The sequence below is a fragment of the Eleginops maclovinus genome, chromosome 18 (genome assembly GCF_036324505.1).
Source record: "Eleginops maclovinus isolate JMC-PN-2008 ecotype Puerto Natales chromosome 18, JC_Emac_rtc_rv5, whole genome shotgun sequence".
NCBI lineage: Eukaryota > Metazoa > Chordata > Actinopteri > Perciformes > Eleginopidae > Eleginops > Eleginops maclovinus.
In genome coordinates this window covers 14,930,178-14,946,352 of record NC_086366.1, presented here as the reverse complement: position 1 = coordinate 14,946,352, position 16,175 = coordinate 14,930,178, and the positions used below count along the sequence as shown (strand labels likewise).

The 16,175-nt window shown below is 39.1% G+C and overlaps 1 protein-coding gene across 1 annotated transcript; it reads right to left on the bottom strand.

Moving 5' to 3' along the window:
* Positions 1 to 3,740: 3,740 nt before the first annotated feature.
* On the bottom strand, positions 3,741 to 6,965 carry p2ry1 (purinergic receptor P2Y1). The gene is made up of 2 exons (XM_063907940.1): positions 6,577 to 6,965; positions 3,741 to 6,159 (listed from the first exon to the last, which is right to left on the bottom strand). Exon 2 carries the CDS (start codon positions 6,128 to 6,130, stop codon positions 5,069 to 5,071), a length of 1,062 nt encoding a protein of 353 aa, XP_063764010.1. The 5' UTR covers positions 6,131 to 6,159; positions 6,577 to 6,965; the 3' UTR covers positions 3,741 to 5,068.
* Between the last annotated feature and the right edge of the window lie 9,210 nt (positions 6,966 to 16,175).

The window sequence follows — 16,175 nt, the reverse complement described above, 5'->3', positions numbered from 1 at the left end:
TTTATTTGGAGATACAATTAAACATGTTCTACAGTTCAGGCCCGGAGAAAAGAGCTCCACATTTTAGATCACATATATGATATGATTTGAAGAACAAAGAAACTGAAGATTGGCTTCATTAAGTAAAGGTTTGTTTGAACCTTTACTCCTTATAAAATTCTCTCTATTTTACTACTGTGACCTTGATCTAATTTTTCTTCCTCACTCATCTTTCCCTGCCTCCTTTATGATCTGTATTTGCACTGCACGGAACAGCACGTGCCCTTTTATTTTTAGCTCTACTCTTCCTTAACACTTATTTTCTCTCAGCTGTTATTTTATGCTCACAGCACATTTTCTATCACCGTGGTTCTCAGCTTCTTGTTCTCACACCTCGCCTTATCTTGTCCCTCCTCTATCCTCTAAAGCAGCAACCCTCAGAGCTCCTCTTCCTATCTCATAAGTCTTATCAGTCAGGCCAGCATGTCTGCGTGCTGTCAGACAACGCTGTTATAAAAACTTTCAATTCTGATATAAGTTAATGGGAATCAGCTTTACCTTTCCTCAATGCATATAACCTATATTTCATAAAAAGCTACAGTATGATTCTGACAAATGAATATCAATATTTGGTACATCAACAGTGCCAAAAGACTTTTAAACTTTCAGACATCTCACCCTCTTATGTCCAGGTCAAACCACTTGATGTGATCATACCCCATTGTATGAAATCAAAGGCATATTTTTTGGATGTCAGCCGGTAAGCCAATCGTTCAAGTTGATCAATGACAACGCAAAAAAGGTGGCAGAAAATCAACAAGAAGCCAGACGGAGCGGCTGCAGAGATATTGATCATAAAGCTTCTGACAACTGAAATATGACAGCCCCGCTCTCTCTCACACTCCCACTCCAACTTAATCTTTCCATTCCAAATGATCCTTGCGCATCATACTGTATAAGCCAGTACAACATTATTGTTACTGGCAGTGGCCAAAGCCTTAAGCACAACTTAACAGAAACCCATACAGTTTATAATGATGCCATTTAGCATTAAATGCACACCATCTTTAAAGTAACAGAGCATGGACAGTGTCTTTCTTTTTTTATGTCGGTAAGCATGTTAGATCAAGGTCTATATTTAGCTTTGCCTTATATACAGTAAGCTTTGTCTGACAACATGATGAACATGAAGTCATTACATGCAGTCACAGTAGGCCAGCCTCAGAGGTGACAGTGGAAATATTGCCCTGAAGACACTCGATCTTTTGAAATGGCTTTCACTGTTGAGAGCGGCCACACAGGTCATCTGTACTTTTGATGGGCCATCACTCATGGTGCAAGGCTGTATATTGTTTTTATCTTGGCAATATTTTTTAAAATGCTGGGCTACAAATTCAACAGACTGGGTGGTCGTTAGTGTTTCATCATCCAATTTAACTTGTTTAAAAACTTCTAGTAACTCATTTTTAATTACTGACATTCGTGATATGTGTTTTTTACTATGTTTTTAAATGTTTTACAACAAGTGGTGGAAGATATATATTCAGATACCTCACAAAGTAAAAGCAGCATAAATACAATGTAAAAATACTGTCAGAAATAACACATTTAAGTTGTATAAAACGACCAGGTGTATGATGCCCAGTTTACACGTCAGGGTAATCAGGGGTAATGTGACATTTGAATCTCTGGTTGCATCAAACCTTTTAGTTTGACAATCAACTTTTTATTGTATTTGTGCAACTGCAGTCACTCTCTCACTGGGTACACCTGCATTTATTTGTGATGGTTGCCAAGTCCATAAAATGCCATGCACATTCTTAGCGGTAGTGTGTGATGAGTCTTTCCATTGACACACGCATTCAAAGCAGCCTGTTAGTGAGATGTGAGCTACCCTTTTCTACAAGGACACAACTGGAAGTTTTTTTCTCGTTTATGGAAGTTCACAATAATGTCCGAAATATGTCATTACTGTCTGACATTACCATATAAGTGCAATAACAGTCTTGTTTGTATTGGATGGAGGGCAGATGCCTGATCAGAGAAAGTAAACACATGATAATATATCTAAGCGTAGCAGTAGCACAGTGTCAGTCAGCAAGGTTTTCAAAACAAATATTTGTTCTAACATGTTTACTTAACTGCTACAGTTTAAAAAAAACATGTGACTGGTTGTGTGACTTAATTTGAAAAATGTTATGGTTATGTATACAAACACTAGACCTCCCTTATGCAGGTCTATGTAAAGCCTAAATAGTGCATACTGTTTATCTCCGAGTGCTGTGCATTGCAAAACAAAATTTGGTGTAATGTAAACCATAAAATCTGAAAAAAAACGTATGATTTTACGGTTTATTGCATGATTCACTATAATGCAGATTCATAACTTAATTTTCTTTGTTAATCTTCTCCAGTGGTCTTTGCAGCTCTTTCACATGGTGTCCGTCGACCCACAGAATTTTGCAGCTTTACCACATCACTGGAATGATGCTGTCCCATGATTGTTTGTATCATGAGTTACTCACCAAAAATGAAATTTTGTGTGGTTAGTGGTAGTTCTTGGCTAAAGCAGGTGCCCCTGTAATGGATGTGGTTGTGCTAGCTCCCACGGTATATCTCCAAGAACAAAGCCCACTATTTTAGTTTAGCTGTCCTGAATGTGAGTACCCTGTGGGCCCCCCTGCCACCAACAGTGTCCTCAGGAAAAACAAACACAAAGTTTGTTCTCCACAGATGCCATTACTCTGCTGACTTGACTCTTCCTTCTGTCTCTTCCCAACACTTATGCAAATAGCATAGGTGGAGAATTGCAGGGAAGAAAGATTTTTTTTCCAATTCTACATTCAGAATAAAGCGAGGAGGATGTGAGAGAAAAGAGGTGAAAGGTGGCTGAGAAAGGAGGGAGGAGATACTGGCAAACATCCCATCTTTCTGCAAGTCAAGATTTGACACTCAGGCTCAAATGCACTGATGTTGGCTTGAGAATATAGTTCTGGCTGAATGTAACCTTCCTTTCATATAATCAAGTGTACAGGGTAAATAGAATATGAAGCATATAAAACAAATAAACAGATATACAAACAAATATAAATATTCCTGTTAACTATGTCCATGTCTCGGCAACAACTTGTGACAGCTATAACAGTCACCTACTTGAAAAAGGGTTGCATTGCCTTTTGGCAGCGGCAACAACACAGTCTCTCACACACAGACGCACACAAACAAACACACACATACACATACACATTCACACACAGAGACATTTTGCGCCAAGTCCAGCTATGCAGTTTGCACCTCAAAGCCAGGAAATCAAAAGGCGTTTGTATTCATGGACCCTGTTAAGAGAAAGAGGGTTAGTTGGTTTCCTGTGCCCACAACATGGCGCAGCTCTGGGGTTCTGGCAACAGCCTCGCACCCTTGTCTGCATCAATTACCCCACACCATTGTGACAGATACAAAAGCTGTCTTAGGATAAGCCAGGAGAAAAAGGTGCCACTCTTTATTCCTCCCTCGTCCCCTCACTTCCTCCCGGCTGCGTTGAAAAACAAAGTAAATAGGACTGTGGTGAAAAGAAGAGGAGCAGCAAAAAGAGGGAACTCCACTTGCATGTCTACACAACCAACAGTGTTTGTTCACTCATAGCAGTGAGCCCGCTTAACTAAGAACACGTGCAGCTGGCAGGAACAAGGATACATTAATCCATTACATTTTAGACTTAAAATGAGGCACTAGCCTGAAAGAAATGTGTGAGTCTCTCAAAATTGTCTGGCACAGTTTATATAAAAAAATGATTGACAAAGATACACGTGGCCCCAGATATCCTGTACAGGTGATTCACTTCCTTTCTTGACAATAGCTGACCACATTACAGATTTCAATAGTATTAGTAGAGACATCAAACACCTACATAGTCCAAGGTAAATCATAGCCTGAGAGCTCCACGTTCATTTCTGCAAAGTGATTACTACAGATGTAAAAGAGAAATAATTATCTGTCAAAACACGGACACAGTGCAGTATTTACTTTGAGGTATTTCATACAAACATGTCTTCAATATGTTGGAGTCACAAAGCAGAAGATTTAGAGTGTGTGTCAGTTATGCTCATTTAAAAAGCATTAGTATTCCCTAGGCTGCAATAAACACTACACTAGATACTGTGGTTATTCACTGATGGTATTTGATACTGGACTCATGCACTATATGGATTAGTGATACCAACTTGAAGAGTTAACAATACAAACTATCCTGAAACATCACAACATTCTGTACAGCACACATCAAAACACATTCAGTGTAGTATCATATACACAAAAAATACTGTAAGTATTATCTTCTCTTTTTCTCTGTAAGGACCAAGTTTACAAGGAGAGAAAGATTGTGGTGACAGAGCTGCTGCAGACCTTAAACTCAGAGCTGTCAAATTGAAAAACTAGTCGACCACATTTCTCGCCTAGTCAGTAATAGATGGAGGAATAAATGAGGAGTGATAGGTAGCTCTCTGAGCCGAGAGTCCCCGGTCATAGTGCATTATCATGTCTGCACGACACATCCAGCAGTCTCAGTTTCAGTGCATTTACTTTTTCTCCAAATGCCATTGTAGGTGTGCTTCTTTAACCACATTCTCACTTGCTTAATAGCTATTGATTAAGTATCAGCCCAATGACTAAGAGGTGCCATCGGTTCAGTCCTATTTTTCCCGAACAAATTGATGAACAGGACTTGAAAGCTTGCAAGGAAACCTATTCCTGCAGCGAGTCTGATCCTAATGTTCATTTTGTCCGACGTCTAGGTACCATAGACTATTTGATAAGAATAAAAAGTGATGGCTCTGACATCTAGAGTACAATACGTGTACGGGACAATACAGTACAATAGCTTATCATCATCGACAGGCTGCAAGCAAGCAATTGGTAATCACAGGGTTAAATGGAGTATCTATCCTACAGTTCTATAAACCATTGGCCATTAAGTTTTAAACCAAGCCTTCAGTCCACACAGTGCATTCATGTATTTAATACAAAGTTCATCATGGTTTTCTAAAGCTAATAGAGATCCACATCCGTAACTGGGCACACAGAGGGGGCCCTTTCACAGCCTCCGGTCCCCATTCTCCACATACTCTGCCAGGCTGTTCAGAGCCGTCTCCTCGCTCTTGGACTGAATGACATTGTCCCCTTTCCTGGAGGGCTTTTTGGTGGCCCGTGACAGCTTTCTCCGGAAGGTATCTCCAGCCAGGAAGTAAAGAATAGGATCCACACAGCTATTGAGGCTGGCCAGCCCCCGTGTCACCTGGTATGTTGCGTAGACACGGTTGTTAAAATCACACATGTCTGGGCTCTGGAAGTACAACCTGGCTCTCATGTTGAGGTTCTTCATCACATGGAAAGGCAAGTATGAGACGGCAAAGACTGCGAGCACGATGATAACCAGGTGGATAGATTTCTGCCGCAGGGGCGCGTTGTTCATATCATTGTAGATTAATGCTTTGACGATCATGCCGTAGCAACAAAATATGATAATGAAGGGGATACAGAACCCAAACACAGTCAAAGTCATGCTGTAGATAAAATAACCAGGTAACTCATCTTCAGTGGTGGTGTCATAACAAGTGGTAGCATTACGCTTCAAGCCAGTCCTAGAATAATATAAGATGGGGGAGATTGCTATAATAACTGCAACCCACACCAACGCGCTGGTAATAACTGCATTTTTCTTCTTTAGTCTGCCCAGAGACTTAAGCGGGTGCACAACCCCGGTGTACCTGTGAACACTGATGCAGGTCAGAAACAGAATACTCCCATAGAGATTCACGTGGAAAATAAAACGCTGCAGTCGGCACAGAATATCTCCAAATATCCAGTCTGTTTTGTTGAAGTAGTAGAACATGAGGAAGGGCAGAGATAGGACGTAGCAGAAGTCAGCTAGAGCCAGGTTGAACATGTAGACGGAGATGCTGCTCCAGGGTCTCATGTGGCACACAAACATCCAAATGGCCAGGCTGTTGCCTACCAGCCCTGTGATGAAGACCATGATGTATACAGTGGGCAGGTAGTAAAACTGGAAACCGGTTTTGGTGAGTGAACATCCTCTTGTGTGATTGTGGATATCTGATACATTCAGCAGGGAGGTCAAGTTCAGGTCCGTGGTCATGGTGTCAGGGGCAGAGGAAGGTCCTTTTACTGCATGAGAGGGGTGGACAGAAAGGAAATAGTTGGTATTTAAGGGAAGATTTGAACACAAAATGATAGGTTGAATATATCAGTGACATGTTGGTATATCCCGTAGTCATTTTGTTTCAATGTAAAGGCGTTTGCATTCAAAACCAGTCATGCTCAGACTCGACGTTTAAGCTCCAAACTTAATTTTGCGGAACGCCTACGTTCAATCTATCAAGCACTGGAGTGTACGCGCGCACATACACACACACACACACACACACACACACACACACACACACACACACACACACACACACACACAAACACACACACACACACACACACACACACACACACACACACACACACACACACACACACACACACACGCACATAGAGAGAAAGAGAGAGGAATAACATACGTATTACAACACTCACCGCTGAGTTAGACTTGTTTTCCACATTCCTATAGCCTTCACAGTTGCAAAGATTTCAGTCAACACGCGGATGGTACGTTACGAGCTGTCAGGTGTCATCGTTCAGCCTCCAAACTGTGTTGGAAATTGTTTAAAAGTTGCGATATCCTTCAGATTTTCACTGACACCTCAAGGGGAAAATGGTTTACCGTCGGTTCGTCACGCGGAGCGACGATTTCCTACAGCAGCGGCAGCGGGGCAAACAGAGAGGCAGCTGCAGGCTCTGGCACAAAGATCAGGAATTGAAAGCAGGCTCGGTAAAGCGAGAGGAGGCTCTGTGCGCTGTGGAGAGGGGAGGTGCGCACCGCACAAAACCACCGAGAAGCTTCCCGTCTCCAAGTGCGCGCTCTTTCAGTTCCTCCCTCCTCTCATTGGACCTTTATCAGATGTGAGCAGCCAGCACGAGCAGAAGCCTATATTCATAAAAAAATTAAAAAAATGACAAGTTTTTGTTTGTTCTTGTTTTAAAGAGTAAAGTAAGATGAACACTGCATTTAATAAAACATTATTTAATAAATCACGGTCTTATTTGCCATCTCACCAGAATAACAATGATACTATACATATTAGGGTTATCTAGTATTTTTATAAAGGTTTGATATTTGCATTGCTACTTTCAATTCAAAATATCAATTAGTATACCATATGGGAATTGTGTACATTATTAAGTGTTATTGTTCATATGGACAAAGTGATAATGGACTAGGCCTATAGGTCATTGTTTTAGGTTTGTCATTGCAATTCAAATTAGTGAAATGCCTCTCCACAATGTCAGCCATGACACGTCATGATTAAAAAAAGGAATGGTAACGATGAAACAGCAAGTGACTGTTTAGTATCAAGACGGTTTCTCCTAAAAGGCTGAAGCAGACAGCTGGATGTGTAGCACCAAGGACAAGGTAGACACTGGCAGAGACAGCAGACCAGGGGAGGATGCTGAAAAGTGAAGAGAGCTGGCAGTGAGGAGAGAGAGACGGGGGGAAAGAGAGAGAAATACAAAGGTTAAGTTAATTATGTTGTGATGCCAAACATTTAAACAGTTTCGAAAAGAGGAGTTAGCCAAGACTGTAGGAAATAATCTAATGGATGTTGGTAACGACACCACGAATAACTTTCGACCGTAAACTTGGCAGATGTGTTTGTCCATTAGGTGAGCTTTAGTTGAGTGGATGTTTCATGCCATTACATTCCGTAGCAATTTCTTTGTTTATTTTTATTTAAAACCACAAAACAGAACACATCAGCCAAGCAACAGGTAGATAAAACACATTGAGTTTGGAATGTCCTTCTAAACTAACCTGTACAAAACAGACACAAAACAAAAGTAAATCCGGCCGGCCATGATAATTGTGCAGTGAAAATTTGATACCCCTACTTGCAATGCTTCAAATAATATGATAATGATTCTTAATTTTACATGATTGCCATGTTTGATGTGAAAGTAAGAAATCAAAAGATATCTAGCTTACATACAGTTTAGACTGAGCTGCAAAAGCCACGAAGACAAAGTTGTATAGTTAAGACCGTTATAATTACAAATCTGAACAAACACAACTGTACAATTGTACCTGACCCATAAACATGACATGTATTTTCTCATGATTACATGTGATATGTACTGTACTCTATCACTGTGATAGCAAACTGGAAAGGAAATGGTGCAACAGTGAAAGAAGTCCCAGCTAAAGTAATTTTATTTGCATGTGTACAATAAACAACAATATGAAGGAACACTATTTAGGTCAAATAAACTCACATTCTAGCACACAACTCAAATGATGTTTTTACCCTATTAATTTGCAAAATGGGTGCCGCCATTCAAACAGTTTTGGCCTTGTTTTAAATGTGCAGTATCAGAAACGTTCAGCATAACAACTCACTGTGGTACATAACTAGTTCAAGATATCCTACAGTGTGCATCTGCCAACACAAACACACAGTGTGATGAAATATGCCCCTTGTGGATTATCCTTTCTGTCGAGTGTGAACATAGCAAATGGGCATCTGTTGGCACTGAGGAAAAGACTTCAATCCAAACGGATTTCAGCAGGCATTTTGATTGAGCAAACTCATCCCTAAAACTTCGCTGTTGAGAATGATTGACATGTGACATTAACCTGCATCTGTTCCGTCTGTCCTCTTTTATATCCCTGTCAAACTGTGCAGTGTGTTGTCATATAAGACAAAACTCAAATGAAAAGCAAGGATTTTATATTCTAAGTCTTATGGCAGGGTGAGCTTAGTTAAGATATGCTCATTGCACCTGCCTTTACATTTCCTGCCAACGACCCTATCCTATTTGGCTCTGACCTCCATTTTTATTTCTCTAGTGGCTGACAGGGAGGGAGACATATCGGCCACGGCTGGACGTGCACTGTTAAATTAATTTGAATGTGTTAGCATCAACATTACCAAGGTCAGTTTTCCTCAACCTCATTGGAACTGCTGTGTGATGTTTATCTATTGGGTTTAGTTTTGAAACATATTCAAGACCTGTTGTTTTTTTTATTTTTGAATGATGACCTCAAAGATTAGAAGAAGAGTGTTTTACAGATTCTATGTGACACAATGTAGTTGATACAGACTTATAACTAAATACAATGTTGTAGCCGTTATGCTGAAGTAATTTCTTAAATCCAACACCACCAACAGATGTTGTTTCAGTTCTTTATATTAACATTGTATGAGCTTATGCTGATGGTTTTGTATTTATTGAACGTTGTCTCATGCACAGGTGTGTCTATATGAATATATACAATAAATATTAGGAATTAATCTTAAAATCAAGTCAACAATAGAAATCTTGGAGTACATTACAAAGTCCTGGATCACCAATAAAAAAAGATTATTCATTGTTGACAATATAATCTAACTTTTATATCCATTTCTCTTCAGTTATGGAGCTTTTGATCTCATCACACTGTCTTCCGATTGTCTTATTATGGAATAAATATAAATATATTTTAATAATATACAATATAATAAAGGTATATAAAGGTGACGACTCAAATACATGAGTCAAAACACAGATATAGGTGCAGAATTCAGGCAAGTTTAATGACAGTAGAAGGAAAACAATATTCCAAATTGGTGGGGCAGTAGAAGGGCCCTGTCAGCACAAGAGGAAAGAAAAAGTATGTGGCAAATAACGTAGAGCTGGGGGTTACGTATAAAAGAGGCTAAATGTCCTTAAGGTCAGGCAAGAGCATGTGGAAGAGCTGGTATATGGTGCAGCGGCGGGTGGGGTTCAGGTGTGTTAGGTAACTTATTATGCTAGAAAACTTAAGATACATAAAGCTAATTGTGTCTTGATTTTTCCTTCTTGCATTATATTTTAGCATTAACTATGATCAAGGTATTGGTGTCCAGCAAAAGATACCCAGGTTTGCCTTAAACAAGTCCTAAAGAAGATGTTACATTTCATATAGATAAATACATAAAAAAATAGAGAACGTTATGTTTTAATAAAATGAAAAACACCCTGTGCTGCATGACGAAGATTAGTTATGGATAAACCTGGTCTAGCTCCTCTTTACTTGCCTTGCTCACAATGTCACATATTTTGGTGAGTCAGGTATTCCCAGTCAGAACAAATCCATGTCTGAGGAGCAGTGTTTCCCTGCTTATGCTTCCAGGTGTGAAGTTAGATAAGGACAGAGTGGAAAAAGCCTTCTGCAGCTCCCATCCCCTCACTATGTCTGCCTGACGGATCACTGCATTCCAGTCCAAAATATCCTGACCGAGGATAATTTGGCCTGAAGTATGTAAAAAGCGAAAAGAATGCACAGAGAAGTGAGACAACATTGTAGGCACATTAAAACGGGTCATTACTTGAGAGTTACAGCTGAAATACATATGAACACATTCTTAACTTTAACAATCCCTTTGGGTCCTGTTTTTTATCAGCTGCAACAGTGGATTCAATACAATATGCTAAAGCATCTAAACTGATTGGATTTTTATGTCCCAAATGTGATCATGTTGACAAGTTAAAAGCACAGATGAGAAATTGTATTTGTCTCAGGTTGTGACTTGTATTTCTATGTTTCCTGCTTGGCTGGCTCCTTAGGCAACTGGATCACCATCAGAGTCAGGACGGCTAATAGTATTTCTTCTTTGTGTCATTCTCGTTAACTGTGGCAAAACCGCAACAACACTGAGTGAGGAATTAAGATTAATTAGCATATTTCCAACATTAATCTGTTCCATTCTATTAGGAACATCTTAATGTATACATTTGTGGTTTTATGAGAATTTCCATTTTCCACTTTTCTGTTGTGTCTATCCCCAGCGCCGCATTTCATCAGTTTCTTCATTCATTGTTTTATTTTTCTTGTCTGTTTTTGTTAACAGGCTATGTGTAGTAGATACTTTTTTATAATAAAATCATTGGTTTCTTTATTAGTTTCATCCAATTCCAGACTCATCCCGTAAGAAGACCTTCACACACAAACACACACACACACACACACACACACACACACACACACACACACACACACACACACACACACACACACACACACACACACACACACACACACACACACACACACACACACACTTTTAATTCTGATGAGCATCTCCACCAATCTCTCTTATCAGCCGTCCAGCAGACCAGGCTGTAATATAATGATGTTTTTTTTGCTGTCGCTCTGCATCAATCCACCATTCCATTTCCTTTCACAATTCTTCTTTCATGTTTCTCTTCCTTTCCCTTCAATTCATTCTTTATTTCAGATGAACAACCCCCCTCCCTTGTCTCTTTTTGAATGACTTGAATTTAAAATGAGAGCTTTACCCACATGAAAATTCTCAGTTGCCTGTATTTTGCTGTGCTGTGTTTACAGCCTACCCTCCCATTACCTCTGAGGTCCTGGGAGAGTGAAATAGTTAGCCACATTTCCAGTAATAGCATGTATGATAGCCTGGCTGACCCTTTGCCCTTGGGACTGTAATGGCAATGCATGGCTCACTTGGTAACAAACTTGGCACCAAACACAGTGTGATCACAGCCCATTAGCTGTCAACAATGGTAATGTAGCAGTGAGCAGTGTGTAACTGGTGAGACCACATTGTTGACATTTTATAATCTTGTACATATGGAATTTAAGCATAATATTTATGATGTCTCATAGTCAAACTAAAGCTTACATCAAGAAAGCCATTGAAAATCTGCTTCAAACACTGTGCAGATCTCACAGTAATTACCTGTTTAATCCACAATTTCATTTGAACTATCAAGCTTTTTATTTGTGGGGAGAGCATGTGTGTTTAGAGATCTGATATCACAAGGAAATGCTTTGCTTAAAGCTGCTATTCTGACAAATAATTTATTAGCAATCAAGCAAATGACAGATGTTGCTAATAATCATAAACTGCTAAAGAATTATCGCTTGTTTATTGTTTCTATAAGCCGATGCAGGAAAACCCGTTATGCATGTTATGTTGCCTTCTCTGACACTGCAGATTGCCCAAGTTGGCCTCCAGCTATCACACACGGTGAAACAATCTAGCTGATAAACGATGGAGATTGCTTGAGTTACTTGAGATCAGAACTGAATATTGAACTTGTGCCAGCTGGCCAGAAATATGATCCCAAATGCACCATAGGTGGTTAATGTGTAATTAGAAAACAGTTTGCCCACAACACTTATCAATTTGATGTTGTTGATGTGTCAAGTTTGCGTTTACAGCTTGTTTATCCTTGTTTCTGCCCCAAGTGGCCAAAAAACAGTACATTGAACAATTAAATAGCACTGGGCAGATGTCTATAACTTCGACAAGTTTGGTCTAACATTTGTTCGTCATCTAAAGTACCAATGCTCTCCTGATATGATTGCCAGAGAACTAACATTCACAGAAGATGGACCTTAAAAGAAAGGTCAACACACACACACACACACACACACACACACACACACACACACACACACACACACACACACACACACACACACACACACACACACACACACACACACACACACACACACACACACACACACATTTATAAGCACACATAAAGGTCAGCAGCTCCCTTGGGTTCCTCTGACTGTAGCTGTGATCGGCAGGCTAAACGCTTTGACCATCCCAACGTGCAGCATTAGCTCCATCTTTTTCTTCATTCCCTTTCTTCCTTATCCCTGCCTTCCAATCACTCTCTCTGCATTTCTCATCAGTCTATCTTAAGCAAAAAGCAGACTATCAATTTGCTTTTGCTGGTCCACATTGAACAACTGACTTTTCTATAATCTGATCAATGAAACTGAATGTCACAGAGGTTTTCTATCAAGCAGAGAGAAGGTCAGTGTGTCTGCCCTGGGTAAATACCACATTAATGTAGCTGCCACTGCCATTCTCCCAGGCCTTAAACAGGACAGTGAGTCAAAATATGGAGGTGCCTTTTTGCAAGGCAACCGTGATGCGAATTCAAGTTGATGATTTTTCCCAAAGGAAAAAAAGTAAGCTGATTTCCAGGTTTTGTCAAAAGCTGCCAGCAATCTCATGTAAAAAGTTTTGACTAAATATTCAGTTGTTTTGTCAACTTCAAACTGTTACTGTACTTACCCAGTACCCAGTAAAGTGATTTAGCATCACATTTCCCAAACCCTTTTCAGTTTCTTCCCAGGCTCCAGGTCACAAGCAGCTCATCAGAAGTAAAGAGAAGGTTTTGTTTTTAAATTGTGACGCAGTGAATCAGCTTTCCAATGGAGAATGTTAATGCCATCTGTTGAGCTTCCCATAGTGGAACAGTTTTGATGAAATGTTACCCATCTCACTCTGGTTTAATGTATTTACTGATTTTTTCACTTGTTTATTTTCCTGCATCATTCTCATTCATCTGGACCAAAAACAACCAACGTTTGTCAACATATACTTATTACAGTGAATTAAATTCCAGTTACACAATTACAAAGTAACATTTAGAACGTTGTTACATTCCCAATCAGATTTCTCATTAAGAAGGATCAAAAATATCCATAACAATTATTTCAAATGCAGCATGGAGACTGTGATAAACAAGGTAAAGTATGAGATCAAAAAATGACGAGAAGAAACAGTATTCAAAGTATCCTAAATCCTTGCAATTTTCACTCCGCAATACATTTGATTAAGGCACAAGAGGGCTTGTGGAAAAATAATAATTTCACAAATCATAAACGGTTCTAATCAAAGATCATAATATGCGCAGTAGGTGATGTGATGATTGGCCTTTACACTGATGTATAATCAGGATACATCTGGACTAGCTTAGTGTTCTTAAAACAATCTTAAACCGTGTCAGACGTTTTATGTCATGGTGTGACCAAAGGAGTGAACAAACCATTGCTGCCGCAATAATTTCAATTCAACAAGGTTCAGACACCTTTTGAAATTAGTTTCAAACAGAAGGGAGCTCTTTAGCTCAGGTCAGATCATTTTAAGAGAAATATTCATAAAAATAAGTCCTGGGAATGAATAAAGCTGTTCAATTATTTGTTAAATAAATACAATATCTAAGGTGTTAACCCAAGAATGGGTTTATAGGTAAGTGTTTGCCAGTGCCTAATACGACCGGTGAGCTGAAACATGACTTCTGGATTATGACAATTTTTTTTGAAAGGAATTACTAAACAGAATTTCACACATGTCAAACACATTACATAAATCATTGTCTAACAAAGGAGTGATTGTCAAATAATTGTAGAGGAAATCCTTTAAGGTAAGGCCAAACAGATTCTAATGCCTTTTGTTTTTCAATTATCCAATCAATGTATCACAATATAACAAAAAATATCAGCTCCTTTAATCGATTGAACTTAAGGAACAACATTTTCAACTTAGATGACAAAATAAGCACAATTTCAACTTGAATTTGTAATGGTGAAGCTGTAAAAACCCACTGCGGACACTTCATCTGATAAATGAGAAGAGTGGTGTCAAACATTTTCAAAGTAGAGGGTTTTAAATGTCCAATGTGGAGGGGTGATGGAGAGGATTGCAGGGTTGAGAGGTTGTCTAATGGAGAGGGTTCTATGTAACTCAATAATTTGTTGCCCCGTGGCTAGAAACAAGGATGCTGAAATGCTGAGATGCTCAGAGCAAAGTAGGGTGGAAGAGTAAGGGCTAATGGTGCACATTAGCATAAAGCTCTTTGTGTGTCCACATAGTGAGGCTAATAGTGACTCACAAAGAGAGAGTTTGGTGAGACATTCAGGATGTACATTACTTCACTTCCAGGAGAGTTCCACATTGATCTACACTCTGCCAGTATCACTGGGGATTCAATGTTTTAATTAAATATTTCCTGGATGACTTCTATTTTCACCCAACATAAATGTACGTGCCTGCGGCAGGGCTTAGTCGAAGGAAGGGAGCTCTAAGTGTTTGTTTTTCTTTGTGTATGTTTTTATGAGAGTGTGTGACTTGGTGAAATACCCTTTCTTGTATGGAAGAAAGTAAACGAGTTGGAAAGTTAGATAGATAGATAGATAGATAGATAGATAGATAGATAGATAGATAGATAGATAGATAGATAGATAGATAGATAGATAGATAGATAGATAGATAGATAGATAGATAGATAGATAGATAGATAGATAGATAGATAGATAGATAGATAGATAGATAGATAGATAGATAGATAGATAGATAGATAGATAGATAGATAGATAGATAGATAGATAGATAGATAGATAAAATGCAAATACACATACAAAATGAACACAACGTTGTTGTTCTATTTTAGAAAAAGCACAACATGTGAGCAGTAAAGCATTAGTAAGAATAGTAACCTATTGTGTAGTGTTAACTAACATGTCTTAACATGTCAAGGAGTGTTGATGCACATTTGGCAGCCATGTTAAACGGACAAAAAGAAAAGAGAGGAACAGGAAGACTTAAAAATAAATGAAATATGAGAGGCTGAAAGGTTAAAATGAAAAGTGCATGATTCAACAAGTTTAAGCTTACTAACCCAATCTCTGTCTATCTGCGCACACACACACACATACACACACACACACACACACACACACACACACACACACACACACACACACACACACACACACACACACACACACACACACACACACACACACACACACACACACACACACACACACACACACACACACACACCACACTTTATTGTTATTCACTTCTAATGTGCAACTCAGAAAAAGAGAGACACTTCATGGCACACAAATAAATTAATGTTTAAAAGTTTTAATTACAAAATGATTGCATAGATTAGAGCACAAGACAGCTTGCCAAAATCAATGCTTAAGGAAAAAACTGGAAAAGGAAAATATGAGTTATTGGGAAGAATTTTGAGGAGTTTCAATTAATTAGCTCCCCCTGTTCAGACTACTGCTTATTAGTATTCTGCAGGAGATGGAGAGAAATCGAGGAAAAAACAAGAGGGAGGAAGACTTAAAAGGCAGATTAAGGGACAGCATACAGAAAAAAGAGATGTGTGACAACGGGAAGTGTAAGTGACAGAAAGAGAACCAAGGGGAATGAATTAAAGAGGAGCAGAGAGTAAGGACAAGGGAAGAACACGCTGAGCATACA

Bases quoted from the DNA above. Each gene is read 5' to 3' on its own strand.
- p2ry1 (XM_063907940.1), bottom strand. From the start codon at position 6,130: ATGACCACGGACCTGAACTTGACCTCCCTGCTGAATGTATCAGATATC.